Source organism: Atractosteus spatula, chromosome 6 (genome assembly GCF_055471065.1).
Source record: "Atractosteus spatula isolate fAtrSpa1 chromosome 6, fAtrSpa1.hap1, whole genome shotgun sequence".
NCBI classification, from domain to species: domain Eukaryota; kingdom Metazoa; phylum Chordata; class Actinopteri; order Semionotiformes; family Lepisosteidae; genus Atractosteus; species Atractosteus spatula.
Window position 1 is genome coordinate 20,303,180 of NC_142711.1, and position 16,636 is coordinate 20,319,815.

Sequence of the window (16,636 nt, forward strand, 5' to 3'; positions counted from 1 at the left end):
TTAAATTTAATTTAAAATATTAAAAGAGTGGAAAAAACTAAGATAAGTTATACAGCAAAAACTTGATTTCTTTTTCAACTTGCTTGAATTGCTTGAATCTACATGTGAGGACTGCTCTACTGCGAATTTTAATAAGAACCTGGGTGCTTGCTTTTAGTTACATATCGCCTCTGTTCTTGCTTAAGGGAAGCTATGAAGAAGGAAGAGCAACCAGCAGAGACTGTTCAGGAGACACCAGAAGAGGGAGTTGTGCAAGATAAAAGGCAGCCAGAGACAGCAGGTGTCACCACTGAGAAGGGCAGCCAGCCACAGAGGGGTGAAGATGATGAGGCCAAAGCAGCCGTTGTCCTTCAGAGCAACTATAGGGGCTATAGAGACAGGAAGCGCTTGAAGCAGGAACGTGAGCTTAAAAACTATGATTTTGATGATCTACCTCCCCCCGTGGAAGAGGACGACTTTGAACAGGCGTCGCAGACCCTTCCTGGGAACGAGGAAGCCAACACGGAGGAGGAGGCCAAGGCTGCCACTGTCATCCAAAGCAATTTCCGAGGACACCGGGAAAGGAAGAGGCTCGAGGAAGAGGGGAAAATTCCCCCAAGGGGAAAGAAGGGGACGGCGGGCGAGGAAGGCCCACAGCCAGGCAAAGAGTTGGGAAAATCTGAGGTGGAGCTGAATGACAAGCGGACCGCAGCGGAGACAGGAAACGAGGAAGAGGAAACCAGGGCAGCTGTCGTCATCCAGAGCAACTTCCGTGGTCACAAGGACAGGAAGAGGCTGCAGGAGGAGGGAAAAATACCAAAGAAGAGACAACGGGAGATGAAAAGGGAATCGGCGAAGGCCAAACCTGAGACTGTCGTGGAAGAGCCAGAGCCGCCCAGTGAAGGGCAGGGCCTCGACAAGGAGAAAGCAGCGACAGTCATTCAGAGTAACTTCCGGGGTCACCGGGAGAGGAAGAAGCTGAAGGAGGAAAGGGAAATGGCCGGGACAGATGAAATGGCGGGGCGAGAGAACGCCTACTCCGAGCCCCCTGGTGCGCATCCTGTCCGTGAGGTGCAGAGTCCGGAGGAAGAGCTCGATGAGGAGCAGGCCGCGGTCAGGATTCAGAGCAACTTCAGAGGCTACAAGGATCGGAAGAACCTCAAGGAGGTGTCAGCCAGAGAGAGGGAGGAGTTTGAGACATTTTCTAAACAAGTAAGACACTGAACATTATCTGGTCCAAAAACATTCTGCAGAGAATATTTAATTTACATGTTTTTAAGTGAATTTTAGGTTATTTGTGGTAATTATGGTTTGGAACACTTTGAAATAGAGAATTCTGAAAACTGAGAGCTGAAAAAAATAATGTTTATACAGTACATTTTGATCTGAAATAATATTATGTTGCTCAATGTGTCTTCAAGTTTGAGAGCAGGACTATGCACCTGATACAGTAGGTTTCTGAACAAAACAGTGTATGTGAATAAGTGGGAAAGTTTTGCAGAGGCCATTACTTTGTATTTGATTGGCTTATCTGAAAGAAAATAATATTCAAACTATGTAGTGAACAATTACATAGCAAAGAACAAGAAACACTCAAGTTTGGAGTGCTTATAGATATGCAGTTTATTTTCTTTTACTTATTGTGGACGTGACCTTTTTAACTAGGACTTCCCCAAAAGGTGTAGGTGTGCTGAAAGTCTTGGTTATCGGCTCCAAATCAATCAATTGATTGTCTTTATCGTCTTCTGCTGCACGTTTTCATTAGCAATACAGTCATTATCGTAATCTTTGACAGCCTTCTTTACTGCTGTTCTCAGTTTTAGAAATTATTTTAAGATGTGCAGATCATCAAAAGGCTTTTCTCCAGATATTTGGGTGGTGGGGGTTTCACAGTGCTGACAGTCCCACCTTTGTGAAGTGTGTTCACCAGCCTGGGCACTTGTACGTTTTGTGAAAGAGAATGGTATTGAAACCTAACACTGTGAAATCGTCTTGCAGACGATCAATACTTGTTGGGACCATGTATTAAAAATCTAACAGGCTTTTTGCATTCTTGATCTAGATCAACAGATTTTCCGAAGACTATCTCTCTCTCCAACAAAAGTTGAACGAGATCATCTTGGCCCGTCAGTTAAACCCATTAAATCGTGGTGTGTTTGTCAAAGAAAAAACGCTCAATGGTTTCCCTACAAATTATCTTCCACCAGGTATGTACTGTCATGTTGCATCTCTTACCTTTTTTTGATATTTTACCTTTGCAAAAAACGTCTACTTTACTGGAGGCACAGTGGGGCTAAACTCTGGCGAATCTGCTGAACTCTAGATTAGGAGTCCCAGACTCAGTTCCTCAAGTTTTTTTTTTGTTTCAACCCGAGGAGCTAATTAATGAACCTGATTGTTTTCTAAATTCGACCTATACAGGATTTTTTCAGATTTAAACGATCGCCGAAGTGATTACTGAAGCCTTGGGTTCAATTACTCGGGTGCTGTCTCTGTGGAGTTTGTATGTTTGCACCGCGTTTGTGTGGGTTTCCTCTGGGTGCTCTGGTTCCCTCCCACAATCCAAAGACATGCCAATAGGTTAATTGGCTGCTGGTAAAATTGGCCCTCTTGTGTCTGTGCGTGCCCTGTGTTGGATTGGTTGATTGGTTGCTCCACTGTGACCCTGTGTTGAATAAAGCAGTTAGAAAATGGATAAACTTTAAACTACTGTTATTTCAGGTCCAAAAATATAAACAGGGAGGTTTAACTGCTAATTAATTTGCAGTGGCAGGAACTCAGTCCCAGAGCATCACATTAACACATTGTGCTTCACAAATTTCACAGCTTTTTAAATGCTAAAGCAGTAGTCTTTCGTATCATAATTTCTGCATCAACACATGGGCGATCTGAAGTCACCTTCTACTTTGTGTCTTTAGAAATATTGAAACTCCGTTTTCATCAATCTGTCATCCTGGCAGCTTTTTTTCTCACCTGCCTGCAAGCTGCGAAGAAGCCATTCTTCATAGGCTGAAAACAGAAAAGGGCCTTTGGCATTCAATTGAAATAAATAAATTTGCAAATTGTGCCTTTCATGAGATTTTATTAGACATGTTAAGGACTATACCTGTCAAAGCCACACCTCCTGTTGGATTGAATACTGTATGTCTGGTTCGGTTTAACCCTAAGCATAGAGATTTCAGGGAGATAGATGATTTCTAAATTCAAGGAATGGAATGCTGTGATCAGTTTTGCATACTGTATCTTACTTATAATGCCTCGTTTTAGAATAACGTGTACAGTGCTGGTCACCGCTTTATAGAATAATATTGCCATTATGGAATTAGTCCAGAGAAGGGAAACCAGGTACATTAAGATGCTTTAGAATAATCCCTACCCTTTAAACCTGAAAAGAACTATCCCTTAATTTGTCCTGAATAGAGAAGATTATGATGGGACCTGATAGATATTCAAAATGTTTAATGGCACTAACACAATCCAAAGAGTGCACAGAATAAACAGTGAGCCAGAGAACATACAGTAAGTAGGAACCACATGGAACTGCATTTAAAACTTAAAACAGGAGGCATTTCGGCACAGAAAAAGGTGTCAGAGTACAGAATAAGCTACCCAGGTTTACTGTTGAAGCTCACACCCTGGCTTCTTTCGAGAAATGCCTTTTAGCCCTGCATGATAATCAGGTTAATTAAAGGGATAAGGATCCGTCTGGACTTACTGGGTGTCAAAAAATCACACCTGGAGCTGCATTATCTGAAGACAAAGAGTGCTCACAGAGTTTGTAATTAGCTGGACTGCTGTAATTTTCTCTTCCCTATAATAACCCTTACAAATTCTATACTTTCATTCAAAGATTCCCATTTAGCACTGGTGACTTTATCTGTACTGTGCAGTCTGATCCCTGATTACTATAGCACAAAAATTTGACACAGATTTGCAAATCTAACTACAGTTGAACAAAACTGTCCAAGTTGTCACACATTATTGTTTTTTTTATATTTGCCGCAATACATCCTTGACATTTGCAGCATTACATAGAATCGTATCTGTTTATCCTGATTTGGTGAATATGACAAGAATATTCATAATAATTATGCATGTGCCATACGTTCTTGATACTCATCAAAAGGAATGAATGCATTTTAAATGTTAATTACATCAACATCAAAGAAGGTCATCATATAATAATCATTGCATTTCATTAGAAATGGTCTAGTAATTGTAACAATTATTAATGCTTTGTCCATTAAATTGCTTTTATTCCTCTGAGCAAATTCAATATTTCCAATGACCTTTGAAGTGCTTAGTTTCATAAATAAGACAAACCTCTTCTTTGGTTTAAAGCAAATGAACTTATTTGAGATATTGATTAATTGCTTCGCCACCATACAAGATTTGGAAATCGATCAAATCATTTTTTGAAGTCATGATATAGCACATGCAATACATAATAATGACAGTTATTTGGAGGACAGGTTTCCTCCAAAGAAAGAAACTGGAAAGGTTTTCCCCTCTTTCAGCCATGTCTGGTTAAATTCAACACCATTTTAAAAGTAAGATCATTCAATCAATAAATCGACGCATATCGCATCTTTATGCGGACTCTTTAACAGTGGAAGTAGAGTTTAATTCCAGATTTCGCATAGAGTTAACATCTACTGTAATTCTTCTTTTGCAGCCCATCCGTTGTCACAGCTTTCAATGTTTTTATCAGCACTTTTTTACCTGAAGCCAACATAGTATTTGTACACCTGATGGTGTGTAAACATACAGTATCATCATGACCTTAATTGTACCCCCCTCCCCCCCAAGAAAAGTATCACACTTCAGTTATTTACAATGAAAATGTATTCCTGATGAAACCCGTGACTTGCTGTCAGAGCACCTCTTGTCTAGATAAGGCCAAGTAAAGAGGTCAGTTGCTTTGTCCTTTCCTGCATTGACCATACTGTTATGACCACGCACCTCACCTGTCACTAATTGCACCTTATTACCTCATTAATTCTACTCACCTGTTCCCATCACCATTTAAACCCTCAGTTCCCACAACACCTCGCTCAATATTAGAGTCTCTAGCTCGACAGTTCACTGTTTGCTCAGTTGCTCTCATTGCATGTTTTCCCCACACTACTATTCTAGCTTTTATCACCTTATTCTTGGACTTTCGAGATTTCTCTGAATTGCCCTTTTTGGATTTGTTTGCTACCTGGACATCGGTACGTGCTGCATAGGGTCCTGCTTTAATGATGGTGTTTAGCCTTAAACGTACCGCACCAGAGTCTCATTTGTCTATTCAGAATTCAGGTTTCTCAATCCCCTGGGCAATGTCTGTCCATGCTCTGATGAGCTCCAGCTCGAGGTTCGCAAAGGGCTGGCAGTGTTTATGAACAGTGTGTGTCGGGTGATCAATGATGACGCAGAGACGCTCGATTTGTCACCAAAACAAATGGCATCTGGCTCCTGAAGACCTGTCGATTAACCTTTTGATGGTTAGATGTTTGGAAGCAATATGCTGTCACTGAATAGGTCAAATAGGTTTCAGCTGTGGAGCCTTCTTCGGGTGTATGAAAGATAGGCCAGTCAGCAAAGATAATATAGCATGGGAAAACAGAAGCCAGGAGAGAGGAGGAGTTGGGAACAGGGGAGAGGCAGAGTGGCCAATCAAGTGGTGTGAGGTCGAGAGAGGTGAGGAGAGGTGTGAAAGGAAACCTAAGAGAGATAATAGAGAGAATTAGAAGAAAACAAGTCTGTCGTTGAGAGAAGGGGGAAGATGTGAACCAAGTTTCAGGATAATTTTAGTTTCTTTCTGCAATAGGAGTTAAGAAACCCTACTTTGAGAACGCAAACGGAGAGATCAGTGTGATCATGGCTGTCAGAGGTAAAATAAGAAACTATGGGCTTGGAGAAATCTTTGTTCTCTGAAGCGGTCTCCGAGTCTCCTTCCTGTTTCCCCAATGTAGATGGCTAGGCATTTACTGCAAAAGATACAGTAAATAAGGTTGCTGGAGGTACAAGATGTCATCTGAGAGATCTGGAATTGTCCTGAGGGGCCTTGAAGGAGTGTGGGGTTAGATGTGTACTTGCAGGTGATACAGCGAGCTCTGTTGCAGGGGAAAGTGCCTGGTGTGGATGGCTGCTGAGGGCGGTCAAGGGAGCTGTGAACAAGAAGGTTACGCAGATTAGGTGGTCGGCGATATGAGATGATAGGGCAGTCAGGAAAGAGGGCCCCAATGGAGGGATCATCCTGAAGGAAAAGAAAGTTGTCGTTAATGGTCCTGGGGATAGAGAGTGTGTTAGGGTGGTAGGGAAGCACCAAAGGAATGCGGTTGTTAGGCTGAAAGTTCCTGATCAAGTTATTGGCCTGAGGACTGTTTTTGGCTCAGGTGAGGGTCCTGTCAAAAACAGAGCTAGGGTATCCTCTGCTGATGAAAAAGGGTGCATTTTGAGTGGTTTCTTGGTTCTGGAAATTGATGTCATCACTGCAGAGTCGTCGTAGCCAAAGGAACTGTGAAAAACGGAGAGAGTTAGTGTGTTTAGGATGAAATGAGCTGTACAGAAGATAGCTGTGTGAATCTGTGGGTTTGTAATAGACCGAAGTAGAGAGTCGGGAATTGTTAATGGATAGGTTTATGTCTAAAAATGGAAGAGTAGCGGAGGATATGTTAACTGTATATTTGAGGGACGGGTGGAAGTTGGTGAATTGATGCAGAAAGTGCTCTAGCTCTTCATTAGAGCATGTGGCACCACCGACACAGTCATCAATGTATCGCTTGTAGAGGTCTGGGACAAAGCCAGTGCAGGAAGCGAAGAAGTGTTCTTCTATCCAGCCGACAAAAATATTGGCATAGTTAGGTCCCATCCTGGTGCCCATGGCCACTCCACTAACTTGCTAGTAAAAAGGTTATTGAAAGAGAAAGCATTAAGTGTGAGTACCAATTCTGAAAGGCAGACAAGGGTGTGGGTGGGTGGATCAAGTACTGTGCGTTTGTCCAGCATGTGCTTGAGGGCTGTAAGACTGTCATTGTGGAGAATGAAGGTGTAGAGAGACGTGTTGTCCATGGTGAAAATGTAGCATTCTGGGCCCTGAAAATGGAAATCATCAATCAATCAATGGAAAGTTGGAGGGCATGGTTGGTGTCCTTGATATATGAAGGAATACAGTACCTTCAACCAGCTGTCTCATAAGGCTGTCGAGAAAGGCCGAGATGTGAGTAGTTGGACAGTTGCGTGCAGAGACGATGGGGCATCCAGGGGTGTTGGGTTTGTGAATTTTTGGGAGGAGGTAAAATTGAGATACCTGGGTTGTTCGAAAATGAGCTGGTTCACCTCCTGGGGAAGCTCCTTACTGCTGATAAAAAGGGAGATGGTGGATACCACTTCCTTTTGGTAGTCAGTGGTAGGATCCTGTTGGAGAGGAAGGTAGGCAACAATAACCGGGTTGTTGTCAGCTGCCTGTGAGGAGGAGTCATCAGCAAAATATGCTCTGAGGTCGACTTGGGCTTGGGGGATGTCCAGCTTCTTGGGGACTGGTACAAAACTGAGGCCTCTGCTGAGAAGAGATTGCTCATCCTGTGAAAGGGAAAGGTCAGAGGATAACAACAAGGTTAGGACTGGTGGAGGTGTTAGGGGTGTTGGTGTTTTTTTTCCGTAGCAAATGATTGAGTTTTTAATCTTCCTCTGAAGTGAGGAACTGGTAGAGTTGAGAGCTGAGGGATCTGGTGAGGTTAGTTATAAAGGGAAGATGATGCAGAGCTGTTAGCTATAAAATTTCCTTGGCTTCTTTGATGTTGTTGTCAGGAAGAGTAATCTGTTGTTTGAGGGAGAAAATGGTAGAAAGCATTAGTTTCTGAGAAAATAGTTGGAGAAGTCTCTAAGTGTTACTCTGGGTGGTGTCAGAGTCAAAAGAAAAAGTGTTACATTTCAGGAGAAATTGGCCACTCTGCCTCTCCCCTGCTCCCGCCTCCTCCTCTCTCCTGGCTTTTGTTTTCCCATGCTACTGTATATTATCTTTGCTAACTGCCCTATCTTTCTTACACCCAAAGAAAGCTCCATTGCAGAAACGTTGTGTTTTCTTTCTTCTCTTTTCAGCATACTAGGATAAACCTATTACTTGTTCCTTTGCAGCCTATGCATGCTGATGCAGCTACCCACCTGAACTATTGGGAAATATATATATACAAACATTACTGATATAGAATTGTTATCACAAAAAACTATGTATCTGGGAAAACTGAGAGACCCTGTTAGAATACAATTGCTCTTTTCTTGCATGTTGTTGTATTCTGAAAGAAATCTTCATGCTTCATGAATTGTTATGGGAGAAAACTAATTAACAATGCACTTGCTAGAATTGCTCTTTTCCTTAGAAACATTTCACACATTTTGTAGAAAATGTTAAGTTGTAACACAGCAGGAGACTTCTCTCTCATGGGTATAAACACCTTTGCCTGTTCTTTGCAGGAGGCAGAGTTTTCTGCTTGGGGACACCTTATTGCAGTTGTGTTTACTTTTAAAATCTGAAATTCTTCCTTTTATTTCTGACAAAATTGATTTAAACCTATAGCCATGTAGGGGAATGGTACACAGATAGGAAAATATTTAATAAATCCCACTAGAGGAATCAGTTGTTGAAACAAAATGACCGAATTAAAACTTTTATTGAATGCTTTATAGCCACTGCAAATTACTCCCCACCATGGGTAAATGATGCTGTCCCTCTACGTGGGTGCAGTAACGATAGGAAAACATAAGACAGTCACGATCTTATACTAGCAGAGACCCACTGGCTAAACTCATTAGACACATTGTAAGAGTGGGGCGGAGTGCAAGACTAACAGAGAAAACACTAATATCTTTTTTTTTTTTAGATATTAAGCACCATTATGCCAATTTTGATTTCTTCAAGCGTCATGATAACTGTGCAAACTTTCTTTGAAATAAGTGTTGCCCACTCTTTCACCTTTGAATTTAGCCACCCTAGAGACTGACTCACCTGAAGTGCTGGTGCTTCTCCTCTGCCTCCACACAGACCAATAGTGTTCTTTAAACCAGTGGCTCTTCACAAGCAGGTAGAACGCAAACCCTGAACTTCAACCATGACAGGAAGCCCGCCGGTGATTCCACTAGTATATCCAATTTAAGAAAACATCTGTAAAATACAGATTGTGTCATTTAAAGGAAAATAATGTGCAAACCTCCTACGTTATGCATTTTTTTTTAAGAAGGGGGTCAAAATAAATGTTTAACTGTGTAGGACGCGGCAAAGCAAGAAGTAGAGCGGCAGATGCAGGCTTATGTCTCCAAACCGAGAGTCAAAATCTCGAGATTAATGTATCACACACGTTCACGAGAAAGAAATTAACTGACCTCTGTGGAAAAGGAAAGAACTGTTGTCTCAGTTTTAAAAGTACAAGTGATTATTTAATTAACAATTAGCCATTGTTAAACGATGAACATTTGTCACTCTTTGATTCTAGCAGACCAGAAGCAGGTGAGAACACCGAGAAGGACCCAGCAACCAAAAACACTGAACACCCCTGAGGACTCCACTTACTATAACCTCATCCATGTAAGTCAGAGCATTGATTTTACTGAAATGAAGCTGAATCAGATCATTTGCATATTGATTAACCCAATGCCATTCACAGTATACGGGTGTCCTCATCCCTTTCGACGACGATAGAGTTGCAGCTATCCCGTTTACGTTTTCATAAAACTAATTGTATTTCCGATTAAGCTCGAATTCATAGTCTCGTTTTCTGAGTGTTTAAGTGAATACCACGTCACAGCGTCAGAGACGTTCATCAGGGTAACGTTTCGTTTCTGGTTGCAGAGATCTCTCCAGGATGATAAAAGGAAGCCAAGGAAACAAAGGTAAAGACTGTTCTTGTGTTTCATCTGCACATCATGTTTTGGGCTGTGTGATGCTTTTATGGAAGCATCTTTTATGTACCATCTACCTCAGTACTCATGACCAGCAAGAGGTGTCCTAAAGCAAGCATAACATTCTTAAAGCACAAATATAAAGAAGAGTAAAATCACATTTTTGTAAAGCAAACTTTTTGTGGTTGAAAGTTGTGATCAGTGGCATGCAGTAAGATCTGAATAATCTTTAATGTTAGGCACTATCCTTTTCTGGTAACACTGTTTTAAAAAATGTTAATTTCCTACAATGCCACTTGTTGTTTAACTTCAAGATTCCTGGATCTTTACACGGGTTCATATTGACTGTTAAACGTCAGCTAACCATGGATACTTCCTGTCTGCTGGTAGAAATGTAGTCCAGTGAGAGCAGGGCCCTGACTGTCTAACAGACTTCATCTTGCTGTATTCTTCCCATTCCCAGAGCATGATCCCTCCTGTAGCATCGGTTTTGCCATTAAAACCAAGCTTTCTGTCTGCAACCTCACCAGTAGATACCACTTCTGTTCTTGTTTCACCTTTTGTCAGTTTAAACTCACAAAGTACAAGGGAGGCCCAAAACAGACCGTAAGATCAAGTATTTTTGGCTAGCAAATGATAATTCTGCAGTTCTGTTCCCCACAATATCCACCTACTTCAGGTTTCCCCCCTCATGTTCTGCAATAGGAAATATTTCAGGTTTGAAACAAATTTACAGAAAACCCCAGTGCAGGTGTCAGACCCAGCTTTGTCACTGTCAACTCTGGAATAAATGCTTTTAGGTCTGTGTTTCAAGGTGAGTAACAGTGTTAAAGGAGATGAAGTATCCACAAATAAGAAGATATAACAGAGTAGTACAGAAGAGTAGGAGGAGAAGGAAAGTGTATTAAAGAGGCTTGAAAGACAAGAGCAACAGGCAAGGAAATTGCTTTTAACAGATAATTTGTTATCAGATAAATAAAGCCCATGGAGGGGAGTAGTTTATATGCACCATTAACAATTAGAAGGTCAGTTAAAGGATTGAATCTCCAGCATGGGATGACAGCAGTGTAGATGCTGTAAGATTGCATGGAAACCCATTTCATTCAAAGTGTCATCTGAGGCAGAGATAACAGAGTAAAGGTTATTCTGATAAGGTCTCTAAAAATGTAAAAAGCCTAAATTTCCCCAACTCTGCAAAATGGCTTTTTAGATGGAGTTTGATGAAGGTACATCATGAACAATGTCCTGCCTATTTAATTATTCTTTTCCACTATTTTGGATTTTCAATTGCCCTGTACTCTATGTATATTATCTAAATAAAAAATAATAAACTTTTTTACTCCTTTTTTTAAGTAGCATCTTTAAAAGGCTTCTCATACCAGTTTACAGTAAGAAGAAAAGTACACAATGAGAGGAGCCAACAGAATTATACAGTAGTTACGATATGGGTTTGACATGCAGTAGGAAAGCAAAAGGACAGATACAGAACCAATTAGATAAAATCTCTTCTAAAGAAGATTCTTCTAAAGTTTTGATTTGAAAGAGCTCAGGAAAAGTGACTCCCTAATATCCTTGGGGATAGAATTCCAGAGCTTTGGGGCATAGCAGGAGAAGGCGCTCTCATCCTTCGTTAGTAGATGGCATTGGGGGATAGACAGGATACCAGAATTAGACAAACGAGGCTGCGAGATGGAGAGTAGGACAATAGTAATTCAGACAGGTACTGAGGTGCAAAGCCAATCAAAGCTTTATACTGTAGGTGAGCCATTATAGGTGAATGTAAAACCTGATAGTAAGCCAGTGCAATGACTCCAGGATAGGAGTGATGTGATCTATTGCAGTAGACCTGGTCTGCATTCTGGCTTCCGAATCCTGACGTTTGCTCAGAATGGATTTAGATACCCCAGTAAGTAGGGCATTACAGTACTCAATTTGAGGGAAGACAAAAGGGTTGACCAGCTTTTCAGCTACAGTTAGTGACAACATAGGATCACAGTTGGTCCTACAAACCCAGGGTGACCTACCAGGGTACCACAGTTGAGAGAGCAATCAGTGAAAACCTGTCTTGTGTTAAAGGTTAGGAGCTTCGATTCATCCCTGATAATGTGGTTTTATATATATAGCGAATGAAAGGGCTATTTAAGATAAGTGCTAATATGAAACAGAATTTGAAGATTGCTTTGGAAATTAAAATGCTTTTGCTCTACCTATGTGATGCAGGATGGCCATTTGTCAGATCTTCAAGAAAAGGACACTATCTACAGCTGTGGCCTGTGCCCATCAGTGTGTGCATGCACATAGTGTGTGTAGGAAGAGAGGGATAAGTACCAATTCACGCAGAGTGGCATTTCCCTGGGCCCAACTTTTAAAGTAATATTTCTGTTTAAGGTGTTTAGTTATTCACTTGTTGTTTTATATTATAAAATAATCCTGAACATCAGCATGTCAGCATAGTCACTCCACTTCTAAGCAATAACCATTTAATTGACTGTCACGTTTAAAAATACCCCCACCTAATTATCTGGAACAGTTATGGCCATTAAACTAATTAATACATCTAACACTTTAAATATGTGAAAGAAATGATGTATTAGATATCAAAATATAATGTACACAAATGGATCATATTTGGACAATGATCCGTAGGCAAATGAAGTAATCTCTCTAAAAAAAAAACAGATGTCCAAGCAGAAAGCTGTGTTTTAAACTTAACCTCAGGGGGTGCAATTAAAACATTGCAATATTGGTCCATGAACATTGACCAGGTTGAGCAATTAATAGTTCTTTCATTTAAACAACTGACTATAATGCAAGCTGCTGTGGAAAAATATTAGACAACATAGAATCAGTTTGGTCTTACAACATACAGTATGTGCTGTATAAGCTTCAATACTTCCTTCACTAGCATTTTCTGCCATTATTATATCTCATTAATGGTCTGAATTCTCATATATTTAAGACCTACAATACATTCATGAAAGTGTCATTGAAAGCTGAAGATTAAATCTGATTAAATTTATAACTCAAAGTAAAAGATTTAGACTGTTTAATTAATGAAATGACAAAACCACTTATTATTGTGTGAATAGTAAATATGAGAACATATCTTTTAACAGTCAATCAATGTCTCGCATTGTTTTCTTAGGAATATTGACTTACAGAACTGCTTCAAGTTGGTGACATTTGAGAGTTTCCAGCTTCATGTCCTGCCATAGCATTTCAGTTGGGTTTAGATTCAGACTTTGACTTGGCCAATCTAGATGCATCTGCTTATGTGTTTAAGATCGTTGTAGCATAATCCTCTTGACTCTTTCAACTCAATTGACAAATGGATGGCCATCCAGCACTGATACAATACTAAACTCATGGTTCTTTTACTGATACTAGCCCAGTTTAGGTCCTGAGGAATCAAAGAAGACCCAAATCATGAAACTCCACCACAGTGCTTGACAGTCAGGATGTGATGCTCTGTTAGAAGGCAGTATGTAATTTTCACACAAATCATTTCTCATTGTGGCTAAAGAGTTCAACTTCTCAGTAATCTGTCCAGAGGACATTTTTTTCCAGGAGTGTTGGGGATCTTCCAGGTGTTTCTTGCCAATCCTAAGACAGGCTGCAATGTTTTTTTTTGTATCTCCCTGCCTATACTCCCATGAAAACCTCATAGATGAGACATGAACACTGCCATTAGTGGCGGTGAGAGAGACCTGTGGATCTTTAGATGTTACTCCGAGGTTCTTTGTGTTTTGATGACTGTCTGGGTTGCTTTGGGGGAGATGGTGGCAGCATGACTGGTGTTAAGGCACTATGCTCATGAATATTTTCCATTAGTAGACTATCTGAAAATCACAGACTATTTGATATCTCAAATGTTTAGTAACCCTTTCCAGCCTGATGAGCATCATCTACTCTTTTTATTAAGTCCTCTTTTTCTGAAGTCGTGGAATGATGTTTCCAATAATCTGTGTCGTGAAGACCGAACACATAAAGTTTCTGACCATTATATTCTTGACTGCTGCTAAAACTCAATAAATGACCTGATTATCCCTTTATTGTTATAATAACTATAAATAACTAGGGATACACTTAATATTTCACATATTCTGGTTCTTAATTATTCATTGATTTATACTTAATACACTACTGTGTATTTCATTTTTTCTTTAGTTTTTGCTGATATTTACTGTAACTTACCTTATCCTTGGAAGTCTACAGTTTGAGCATTTAGTTTACAAAAATGAGCATGCATCATTTTGTAATTTCACACAATGGAATACCATAGGAGGAGTCTGAATACGTTTGCAGGGTACTGTATTTATCATATCGGTGATGTTACAGGAGGTAGCCAATATACAAACATAGAGAAAGGGAGATGTTCAGATCCCTGATGTTGTTTTTTTTGTACACACTGTAAAATAACATCAAGTATTACAGCCAGGTGGTGGACTTTGTCCCCGCTTGTGAAATCAGTGTATTCAGTAAGCTTTCCCTAAATGAGCCAGGAGGCTAGAATTGTCCAGAAAAATGATTTCATTGGTGAACTGTTTTTCTAGTCCGTTTTGTGAATATAATAGTCGCCAACTTTCACTGATACTTGATGTGCAAGAAGACAAAAACCAGGTGTTAATGTTTTGTCAAGGAGATGAACATAACCAACGACCACAGGTTAATGAATTAATTTCCCGTGAAATCCTGACAGGCTGAAACTATTCAGAAGGCAGTATTCTACTGAACCAGAATTCTGAATCTTCTTATTAAAATAATGGAAAAGATTTGAGGTGAAAAAATGTGTTTAATTATCGCAAAGGCTTTTTTTTTTTGTCTGAGCTCATGGCTGCATAATTCACTTCAAAATGCCATAACTTTTATTTAAATATTATAAGCATAACTGCCCAAAACTAATCAGAAAAGAGGTCTCTATAGCATTGTTAGGTATTGTTAAATTGAATGATATAATACCTGGTGGAAATATGGAAAGCGATGGTGCATGCAAGTAACCCAGATTCCATTTCTGTTAGATAATGCAGCCTGTAATCCAAAAAGCAAGACAAAGCACATGAAGAGGAGCCCCACTGTTTGAGTGTATCACAGGAGGATGGGCATCATTATGCACCATTACTAGACCAGGATGTAAAGTGATAATACTGTGGCGTGCAGCGAGAGCTCTTGCACAAGAACTGGTATTTTTTCCATCAGCTCATAGCACAATATTCATTTACTTTTGTCTTTAAATCTTTTTGTTAAATGCGATATTGAAATAGATAAAGGTATAAAAGTGGCTATGAAATGTGATCTAAGGACCTTATCGTGTCTGTCATTTTAGATCACCACATTCCCTGCAGATTTTTAGAAACAATAAACAGATTTTGATCATGATTAAATCTTTTTGTCATAATTTTGATTAATAAATCATTCCTGACTGAACGTCATGCACTCAAGTAACTTTGAGTATTGCATAAATACAAGAACATCTTATTAGTAAGTGAGTTCATTTGGCACAAGTGATCAGGCGATTTAACCTATTGAATGTTTAATAACCCGGGACCTCACTTACTGCCTATCTGCAGGCATATCCTGAAGGGAAAGTATTCCTGCAGAAAAAATGCTCAACAGCTAACTTGAGAGATGCAAATGTGACCGTTGTGCCACAGATGCACAATTTGCAAGATCTGAGCCCCACTGAACATTTTGTGGGATGATATGGGGTGATGTGTGGCCCCAAAGACTTATAGACCAGTAGACAGGCGTGTACTTGTCCATGTCCTGTGAAACAAAATGTAAAAGGTTTCCACAAAACAGCACCTGCAATGTAGTGCAAAAGACACAGTATGTCACAGATGCTTGCATTGCTTCCAGTGGTGGTCACAGACAGCGCTGGTCTGTAACTTTCACACTATACCCTCTGTTGAACAACCTTGTTATTGACAATTCATAATTAGCATAATTAATTAACCTGTTAAATCTGTTACATCAAATGTGAGTGAGCCAGCGACAGAAATCATGGATACCATCGTGATAATTGCCCCCGATGCTCTGGCCATCGAACACTATAGATACCTTTTTACACATCTTTTGAGGCTGTCAAAATGTGTTAAAGTCTTCTACTCTTATTTATCATCCTAAACAAGGATATTCTTTGATCTTCTCGATGATTTCCTCAATGTTATCTTCCACCTTGGCCTTTGACAGCCTCAGAAACAGATCAGGTTAGCTGGTCTGACCACAGCTAAGGTATGTTGACACCGGTGAAAACCTGGCCTATCTTTAAACGTCTCTGTGGAGCTCTCAGCAGCTTGTACACGTGGTGCCAGTGAGGGAGTGAACAGTGAGGCCCTAAAGAGCATCTGCTGATGTTGACGAATCACAGGAACGTTGACCAGTGCCAAGGACCATTTGGCACGTGCTTATTTGTTTTCAATAGCTAGTTAATCCAAGGATTTCAGCCAAGTCTTTCCTGTAAAAAGCCAAGGTATCATCTTGAATATCTGGGTTGGGAAGCTTCCTCCACACTCTCAAATCCTTTTCAGTGAAGACGTGCTCTCAGTTTTAATTGCACTTTCCTGTAGTTTTCACTTGTGTCCTCGGGTTTCTGTTTCAGTGTTGATTATGAAGAAGACCACTGGTTTGACTGTGTACCTCTGAAAAATTTCTATACTTTAGATAGGTCCCCTCACAGTCATCCCTGTTCAAGACTAAAAAGATTAATTTGCGTGTAAGACATTCCTTTGAGAGCAGCAATTTTTCAGGTGGCTCTTCTCCATACTGACTCCAGACCAGC

General features: G+C 40.2%; 1 protein-coding gene and 1 pseudogene across 1 annotated transcript in view; one reads left to right on the forward strand and one right to left on the reverse strand.

The window, feature by feature from the left end:
* myo3a (myosin IIIA) overlaps positions 1-16,636 on the forward strand; it is a 103,804-nt gene that overhangs the window by 83,081 nt on the left and 4,087 nt on the right. The window contains exons 33-36 of the mRNA XM_088918461.1: positions 186-1,191; positions 2,042-2,186; positions 9,453-9,544; positions 9,809-9,849. Of these exons, the coding sequence (XP_088774587.1) occupies positions 186-1,191; positions 2,042-2,186; positions 9,453-9,544; positions 9,809-9,849 (1,284 nt within the window). The remainder of the gene's footprint in view (positions 1-185; positions 1,192-2,041; positions 2,187-9,452; positions 9,545-9,808; positions 9,850-16,636) is intronic.
* On the reverse strand, positions 5,708-6,975 carry LOC148832647 (uncharacterized; annotated as a pseudogene).